Here is an 8,515-nt window from a genome sequence, read left to right on the forward strand (position 1 = left end):
GTCTCTGAGGGTCTCTGTGGGTCTCTGGGGTCTATGTGGGTCTCTGTCGGTCTCTGGGGTCTATGTGGGTCTCTGGGGGTCTCTGTGGGTCTCTGTGGGTCTCTGAGGTCTATGTGGGTCTCTGGGGTCTATGTGGGTCTCTGTGGGTCTATGTGGGTCTATGTGGGTCTCTGGGGGTCTCTGGGGGTCTCTGTGGGTCTCTGGGGGTCTCTGGAGGTCTCTGTGGGTCTCTGTGGGTCTCTGGGGGTCTCTGTGGGTCTCTGTGGGTGTCTGGAGGTCTATGTGGGTCTCTTTGGGTCGCTGTGGGTCTCTGGGGGTCTCTGTGGGTCTCTGGGGGTCTCTGTGGGTCTATGTGGATCTCTGGGGGTCTCTGTGGGTCTCTGTGGGTCTATGTGGGTCTCTGGGGGTCTCTGTGGGTCTCTGTGGGTCTCTGTGGGTCTCTGGGGTCTTTGGGGTCTCTGTGGGTCTCTGTGGGTCTCTGGGGGTCTATGTGGATCTCTGGGGGTCTCTGTGGGTCTATGTGAGTCTCTGTGGGTCTCTGGGAGTCTTTGGGGGTCTCTGGGGGTCTATGTGGGTCTCTGTGGGTCTCTGTGAGTCTCTGGGGGTCTCTGTGGGTCTCTGTGGGTCTCTGTGGGTCTCTGGGAGTCTCTGGGGGTCTCTGTGGGTCTCTGTGGGTCTCTGGGAGTCTCTGGGGGTCTCTGGGGGTCTATGTGGGTCTCTGGGGGTCTCTGTGGGTCTCCGTGGGTCTCTGGGGGTCTCTGGGGGTCTCTGAGGTCTATGTGGGTCTCTGGGGTCTATGTGGGTCTCTGTGGGTCTATGTGGGTCTATGTGGGTCTCTGGGGGTCTCTGAGGGTCTCTGTGGGTCTCTGGGGTCTATGTGGGTCTCTGTCGGTCTCTGGGGTCTATGTGGGTCTCTGGGGGTCTCTGTGGGTCTCTGTGGGTCTCTGAGGTCTATGTGGGTCTCTGGGGTCTATGTGGGTCTCTGTGGGTCTATGTGGGTCTATGTGGGTCTCTGGGGGTCTCTGGGGGTCTCTGTGGGTCTCTGGGGGTCTCTGGAGGTCTCTGTGGGTCTCTGTGGGTCTCTGGGGGTCTCTGTGGGTCTCTGTGGGTGTCTGGAGGTCTATGTGGGTCTCTTTGGGTCGCTGTGGGTCTCTGGGGGTCTCTGTGGGTCTCTGGGGTCTCTGGGGGTCTCTGGGGGTCTCTGTGGGTCGCTGTGGGTCTATGTGGGTCTCTGGGGGTCTCTGGGGGTCTCTGGGGGTCTCTGGGGGTCTCTGTGGGTCGCTGTGGGTCTCTGGGGGTCTCTGGGGGTCTCTGTGGGTCTATGTGGGTCTCTGGGGGTCTCTGTGAGTCTCTGGGGGTCTCTGTGGGTCTCTGGGGGTCTATGTGGGTCTCTGGGGGTCTCTGTGGGTCTCTGGGGGTCTATGTGTGTCTCTGTGGGTCTCTGTGGGTCTCTGTGGGTCTCTGTGGGTCTCTGGGGGTCTCTGTGGGTCTATGTGGATCTCTGGGGGTCTCTGTGGGTCTATGTGAGTCTCTGTGGGTCTCTGGGAGTCTTTGGGGGTCTATGGGGGTCTATGTGGGTCTCTGTGGGTCTCTGTGAGTCTCTGGGGGTCTCTGTGGGTCTCTGTGGGTCTCTGTGGGTCTCTGGGGTCTCTGTGGGTCTCTGTGGGTCTCTGGGGTCTATGTGGGTCTCTGTCGGTCTCTGGGAGTCTATGTGGGTCTCTGTGGGTCTATGTGGGTCTCTGGGGGTCTCTGTGGGTCTCTGTGGGTCTCTGGGAGTCTCTGGGGGTCTCTGGGGGTCTATGTGGGTCTCTGGGGGTCTCTGTGGGTCTCCGTGGGTCTCTGGGGGTCTCTGGGGGTCTCTGGGGGTCTCTGTGGGTCTCTGTGGGTCTCTGAGGTCTATGTGGGTCTCTGGGGTCTATGTGGGTCTCTGTGGGTCTATGTGGGTCTCTGGGGGTCTCTGGGGGTCTCTGTGGGTCTCTGGGGGTCTCTGGAGGTCTCTGTGGGTCTCTGTGGGTCTCTGTGGGTCTCTGGGGGTCTCTGTGGGTCTCTGTGGGTGTCTGGAGGTCTATGTGGGTCTCGTTGGGTCGCTGTGGGTCTCTGGGGGTCTCTGTGGGTCTCTGGGGGTCTCTGGGGGTCTCTGTGGGTCTCTGTGGGTCTCTGGGGGTCTCTGTGGGTCTCTGTGGGTCTCTGGGGGTCTCTGTGGGTCTCTGTGGGTCTCTGGAGGTCTATGTGGGTCGCTGTGGGTCTATGTGGGTCTCTGGGGGTCTCTGTGGGTCTCTGTGGGTCTCTGTGGGTCTCTGTGGATCTCTGTGGGTCGCTGTGGGTCTATGTGGGTCTCTGGGGGTCTCTGGGGGTCTCTGGCGGTCTCTGGGGGTCTCTGTGAGTCGCTGTGGGTCTCTGGGGGTCTCTGGGGGTCTCTGTGGGTCTATGTGAGTCTCTGGGGGTCTCTGTGGGTCTCCGTGGGTCTCTGGGGGTCTCTGGGGGTCTCTGTGGGTCTCTGTGGGTCTCTGTGGGTCTCTGGGGTCTCTGTGGGTCTCTGTGGGTCTCTGGGGTCTATGTGGGTCTCTGTCGGTCTCTGGGAGTCTATGTGGGTCTCTGTGGGTCTCTGTGGGTCTCTGGGGGTCTCTGTGGGTCTCTGTGGGTCTCTGGGAGTCTCTGGGGGTCTCTGGGGGTCTATGTGGGTCTCTGGGGGTCTATGTGGGTCTCTGTGGGTCTCTGGGGGTCTCTGTGGGTCTATGTGGATCTCTGGGGGTCTCTGTGGGTCTATGTGAGTCTCTGTGGGTCTCTGGGAGTCTTTGGGGGTCTATGGGGGTCTATGTGGGTCTCTGTGGGTCTCTGTGAGTCTCTGGGGGTCTCTGTGGGTCTCTGTGGGTCTCTGTGGGTCTCTGGGGTCTCTGTGGGTCTCTGTGGGTCTCTGGGGTCTATGTGGGTCTCTGTCGGTCTCTGGGAGTCTATGTGGGTCTCTGTGGGTCTATGTGGGTCTCTGGGGGTCTCTGTGGGTCTCTGTGGGTCTCTGGGAGTCTCTGGGGGTCTCTGGGGGTCTATGTGGGTCTCTGGGGGTCTCTGTGGGTCTCCGTGGGTCTCTGGGGGTCTCTGGGGGTCTCTGGGGGTCTCTGTGGGTCTCTGTGGGTCTCTGAGGTCTATGTGGGTCTCTGGGGTCTATGTGGGTCTCTGTGGGTCTATGTGGGTCTCTGGGGGTCTCTGGGGGTCTCTGTGGGTCTCTGGGGGTCTCTGGAGGTCTCTGTGGGTCTCTGTGGGTCTCTGTGGGTCTCTGGGGGTCTCTGTGGGTCTCTGTGGGTGTCTGGAGGTCTATGTGGGTCTCGTTGGGTCGCTGTGGGTCTCTGGGGGTCTCTGTGGGTCTCTGGGGGTCTCTGGGGGTCTCTGTGGGTCTCTGTGGGTCTCTGGGGGTCTCTGTGGGTCTCTGTGGGTCTCTGGGGGTCTCTGTGGGTCTCTGTGGGTCTCTGGAGGTCTATGTGGGTCGCTGTGGGTCTATGTGGGTCTCTGGGGGTCTCTGTGGGTCTCTGTGGGTCTCTGTGGGTCTCTGTGGATCTCTGTGGGTCGCTGTGGGTCTATGTGGGTCTCTGGGGGTCTCTGGGGGTCTCTGGCGGTCTCTGGGGGTCTCTGTGAGTCGCTGTGGGTCTCTGGGGGTCTCTGGGGGTCTCTGTGGGTCTATGTGAGTCTCTGGGGGTCTCTGTGGGTCTCCGTGGGTCTCTGGGGGTCTCTGGGGGTCTCTGTGGGTCTCTGTGGGTCTCTGTGGGTCTCTGGGGTCTCTGTGGGTCTCTGTGGGTCTCTGGGGTCTATGTGGGTCTCTGTCGGTCTCTGGGAGTCTATGTGGGTCTCTGTGGGTCTCTGTGGGTCTCTGGGGGTCTCTGTGGGTCTCTGTGGGTCTCTGGGAGTCTCTGGGGGTCTCTGGGGGTCTATGTGGGTCTCTGGGGGTCTCTGTGGGTCTCCGTGGGTCTCTGGGGGTCTCTGGGGGTCTCTGGGGGTCTCTGTGGGTCTCTGTGGGTCTCTGAGGTCTATGTGGGTCTCTGGGGTCTATGTGGGTCTCTGTGGGTCTATGTGGGTCTCTGGGGGTCTCTGGGGGTCTCTGTGGGTCTCTGGGGGTCTCTGGAGGTCTCTGTGGGTCTCTGTGGGTCTCTGTGGGTCTCTGGGGGTCTCTGTGGGTCTCTGTGGGTGTCTGGAGGTCTATGTGGGTCTCTTTGGGTCGCTGTGGGTCTCTGGGGGTCTCTGTGGGTCTCTGGGGGTCTCTGGGGGTCTCTGTGGGTCTCTGTGGGTCTCTGGGGGTCTCTGTGGGTCTCTGTGGGTCTCTGGGGGTCTCTGTGGGTCTCTGTGGGTCTCTGGAGGTCTATGTGGGTCGCTGTGGGTCTATGTGGGTCTCTGGGGGTCTCTGTGGGTCTCTGTGGGTCTCTGTGGGTCTCTGTGGATCTCTGTGGGTCGCTGTGGGTCTATGTGGGTCTCTGGGGGTCTCTGGGGGTCTCTGGCGGTCTCTGGGGGTCTCTGTGGGTCGCTGTGGGTCTCTGGGGGTCTCTGGGGGTCTCTGTGGGTCTATGTGAGTCTCTGGGGGTCTCTGTGAGTCTCTGGGGGTCTCTGTGGGTCTCTGGGGGTCTATGTGGGTCTCTGGGGGTCTCTGTGGGTCTCTGGGGGTCTATGTGGGTCTCTGTGGGTCTCTGTGGGTCTCTGTGGGTCTCTGGGGGTCTCTGTGGGTCTATGTGGATCTCTGGGGGTCTCTGTGGGTCTCTGTGGGTCTATGTGGGTCTCTGGGGGTCTCTGTGGGTCTCTGTGGGTCTCTGTGGGTCTCTGGGGTCTCTGGGGTCTCTGTGGGTCTCTGGGGGTCTCTGGGCGTCTCTGGGGGTCTCTGTGGGTCTCTGTGGGTCTCTGGGGTCTCTGTGGGTCTCTGTGGGTCTCTGGGGTCTATGTGGGTCTCTGTCGGTCTCTGGGGGTCTATGTGGGTCTCTGTGGGTCTCTGTGGGTCTCTGGGGGTCTCTGTGGGTCTCTGTGGGTCTCTGGGAGTCTCTGGGGGTCTCTGGGGGTCTATGTGGGTCTCTGGGGGTCTCTGTGGGTCTCCGTGGGTCTCTGGGGGTCTCTGGGGGTCTCTGGGGGTCTCTGTGGGTCTCTGTGGGTCTCTGAGGTCTATGTGGGTCTCTGGGGTCTATGTGGGTCTCTGTGGGTCTATGTGGGTCTCTGGGGGTCTCTGGGGGTCTCTGTGGGTCTCTGGGGGTCTCTGGAGGTCTCTGTGGGTCTCTGTGGGTCTCTGTGGGTCTCTGGGGGTCTCTGTGGGTCTCTGTGGGTGTCTGGAGGTCTATGTGGGTCTCTTTGGGTCGCTGTGGGTCTCTGGGGGTCTCTGTGGGTCTCTGGGGGTCTCTGTGGGTCTCTGTGGGTCTCTGGGGGTCTCTGTGGGTCTCTGTGGGTCTCTGGGGGTCTCTGTGGGTCTCTGTGGGTCTCTGGAGGTCTATGTGGGTCGCTGTGGGTCTATGTGGGTCTCTGGGGGTCTCTGTGGGTCTCTGTGGGTCTCTGTGGATCTCTGTGGGTCGCTGTGGGTCTATGTGGGTCTCTGGGGGTCTCTGGGGGTCTCTGGCGGTCTCTGGGGGTCTCTGTGGGTCGCTGTGGGTCTCTGGGGGTCTCTGGGGGTCTCTGTGGGTCTATGTGAGTCTTTGGGGGTCTCTGTGAGTCTCTGGGGGTCTCTGTGGGTCTCTGGGGGTCTATGTGGGTCTCTGGGGGTCTCTGTGGGTCTCTGGGGGTCTATGTGGGTCTCTGTGGGTCTCTGTGGGTCTCTGTGGGTCTCTGGGGGTCTCTGTGGGTCTATGTGGATCTCTGGGGGTCTCTGTGGGTCTCTGTGGGTCTATGTGGGTCTCTGGGGGTCTCTGTGGGTCTCTGTGGGTCTCTGTGGGTCTCTGGGGTCTCTGGGGTCTCTGTGGGTCTCTGGGGGTCTCTGGGCGTCTCTGGGGGTCTCTGGGGGTCTCTGTAGGTCTCTGGGGGTCTCTGGGGGTCTCTGGGGGTCTATGTGGGTCTCTGTGGGTCTATGTGGGTCTCTGTGGGTCTCTGTGGGTCTCTGGGGGTCTCTGTGGGTCTCTGTGGGTCTCTGGGGGTCTCTGTGGGTCTATGTGGGTCTATGTGGGTCTCTGGGGGTCTCTGTGGGTCTCTGTGGGTCTCTGTGGGTCTATGTGGGTCTATGTGGGTCTCTGGGGGTCTCTGTGGGTCTCTGTGGGTCTCTGTGGGTCTCTGGGGGTCTCTGTGGGTCTATGTGGGTCTCTGGGGGTCTCTGTGGGTCTATGTGGGTCTCTGTGGGTCTCTGGGGGTCTCTGTGGGTCTCTGTGGGTCTCTGTGGGTCTCTGGGGGTCTCTGTGGGTCTATGTGAGTCTCTTGGGGTCTCTGTGGGTCTCTGTGGGTCTCTGTGGGTCTCTGGGGTCTCTGGGTCTCTGGGGTCTCTGTGGGTCTCTGTGGGTCTCTGTGGGTCTCTGGGGGTCTCTGGGGGTCTCTGGGGGTCTCTGTGGGTCTCTGGGGGTCTCTGTGGGTCTCTGGGGGTCTCTGGGGGTCTCTGGGGGTCTATGTGGGTCTCTGTGGGTCTCTGTGGGTCTATGTGGGTCTCTGTGGGTCTCTGTGGGTCTATGTGGGTCTCTGGGGGTCTCTGGGGTTCTCTGTGGGTCTCTGTGGGTTTCTGTGGGTCTCTGTGGGTCTATGTGGGTCTCTGTGGGTCTCTGGGGGTCTATGGATGTCTCTATAAATGTTTCTATGGGTGTCACAAGGAGTGTCTGTGGGTCTCTGGGGGTTTCTGGGGTCTCTGTGGGTCTCTGTGGGTCTCTGTGGGTCTCTGTGGGTCTCTCGGGGTCTCTGGGACCTATGTGGGTCTCTGTGGGTCTCTGTCGGTCTCTGGGGGTCTCTGGGGTCTATGTGGGTCTCTGGGGGTCTCTGGGGGTCTCTGTGGGTCTCTGTGGGTCTCTGGGGGTCTCTGTGTGTGTGCTGAACTTCTTTCACACCATACATAGCCAACCCTGCCAATCGGAGGTGCGGCATAGCGACTTACTTGACTGCTATCATTCGAGAGTGACATGTACACCTTTCCATCTTCTGTGCGGGTTCCTGCAAGGCGCAGTTTTAAGTGTTTAGATTAATTTTTAAATCCTTTATATTAAGTTCACTTGCTTGCTTGCTTGCTTACGACCGTGCAAATCTTTCGGTCGTTTTTTAACCCACTTCCCTTGATCCAATCGAGCTGACATTTTCCACACAGACTCGTTGTGCGTGACAAAATATTTTACATTTATTCAAATAGAACTCATTCATGGCTTTGGCTGAACGTCACAGTGTAGGAGCCCAGAGCGTAACCCCTCCACAGGCCGTGGCGGAGTTGCGCAGTTGGTAGCGCCCTCGCTTCCCATGCCAAAGGTTGCGGGATCGATCCCCGCGTCCTCCACAAGCGAATATATTTTTAAATCCTTTATATTAAGTTCGCTGCCACGCATATAAAGGATTTATAGTGAAAAACTTTGTTTTTACGGGTTATACTTATTTAATATTTCTTTTACCCGCTGTGTAAGGCCCCCCCCCCCCACTGAGCTGTGGAGTTTCCTTCCAGGAGCGACCCCTGGCCATCACATGGGCGAGGAATCAGGGGGGGGGGGGGGTGGACGGGGAATGACTCCTCAGGAGATGTGGGCGTTCAATAACAACTCCGCACGGCGGTTATCGCTTCAGCACTCTGGTTTAAGCGCGAGCTGCAGACACTTTTTAAATCCTTTATATTGAGTTCACTTGCTTGCTTGCTTGCGTGCTTGCTTGCTTGCTTAGGACCGTGCAAATCTTTCGGTAGTTTTTTAACCCACTTCCCGTGATCCAATCGAGCTGAAATTTTGCACACAGACTCGTTGTGCGTGACAATTTTCGTGAAAATTTGTTTCCAAAATTTTACACTGTTTAGGGAATTTTGAAAAAATATTTAATCACCAATTGCTTAATGCTGGCAGACAATCACCTGACCCATAGGTGGCAGCCATCTCAAGCCAGAGGACGAGAGGACGCTAGCCGCCACGCATATAAAGGATTTATAGTGAAACACTTTGTTTTTACGGGTTAATTTTTATTAAGTTCACTTGCTTGCGTGCTTGCGTGCTTGCTTAGGACCGTGCAAATCTTTCGGTAGTTTTTTAACCCACTTCCCGTGATCCAATCGAGCTGAAATTTTGCACACAGACTCGTTGCGCTTGACAATTAATTTTCCTGAAAACATTTTACCAAAATTTTACACTGTTAAGGGGAAAATAAATAAATATTTAATTACCAATTGCTTAATGGTGGCAGACAATCATCTGACCCATAGGTGGCAGCCATCTCAAGCCAGGGGACGAGAGGACTCTAGCCGCCCGTTTCATGATGACGCAAATGTTGACTAACCACATGGCATGAAACCCCTGCCCCCGCGCTGTACAATGGAGACTATTTATAGAGCAGTTACATTGAAGCCGCCAGGTTCTTGAAAGTGGTCAAACGGGTCAACGCTAGTGCCCTCGGGAATATACGG

General features: G+C 58.4%; 1 protein-coding gene across 1 annotated transcript in view; it reads right to left on the minus strand.

Annotated features, from left to right (window-relative positions):
* LOC144740752 (uncharacterized) overlaps window positions 1-7,156 on the minus strand; it is a 44,160-nt gene extending 37,004 nt beyond the window's left edge. The window contains exon 1 of the mRNA XM_078623498.1: window positions 7,022-7,156. Within this exon, the coding sequence (XP_078479624.1) occupies window positions 7,022-7,048 (27 nt within the window). The 5' untranslated portion in view covers window positions 7,049-7,156. The remainder of the gene's footprint in view (window positions 1-7,021) is intronic.
* Window positions 7,157-8,515: the final 1,359 nt, after the last annotated feature.

The sequence above is a fragment of the Lampetra planeri genome, unplaced genomic scaffold (assembly GCF_965212315.1).
Source record: "Lampetra planeri unplaced genomic scaffold, kcLamPlan1.2.h2 scaffold_282, whole genome shotgun sequence".
In the NCBI taxonomy this organism is placed as follows: domain Eukaryota; kingdom Metazoa; phylum Chordata; class Hyperoartia; order Petromyzontiformes; family Petromyzontidae; genus Lampetra; species Lampetra planeri.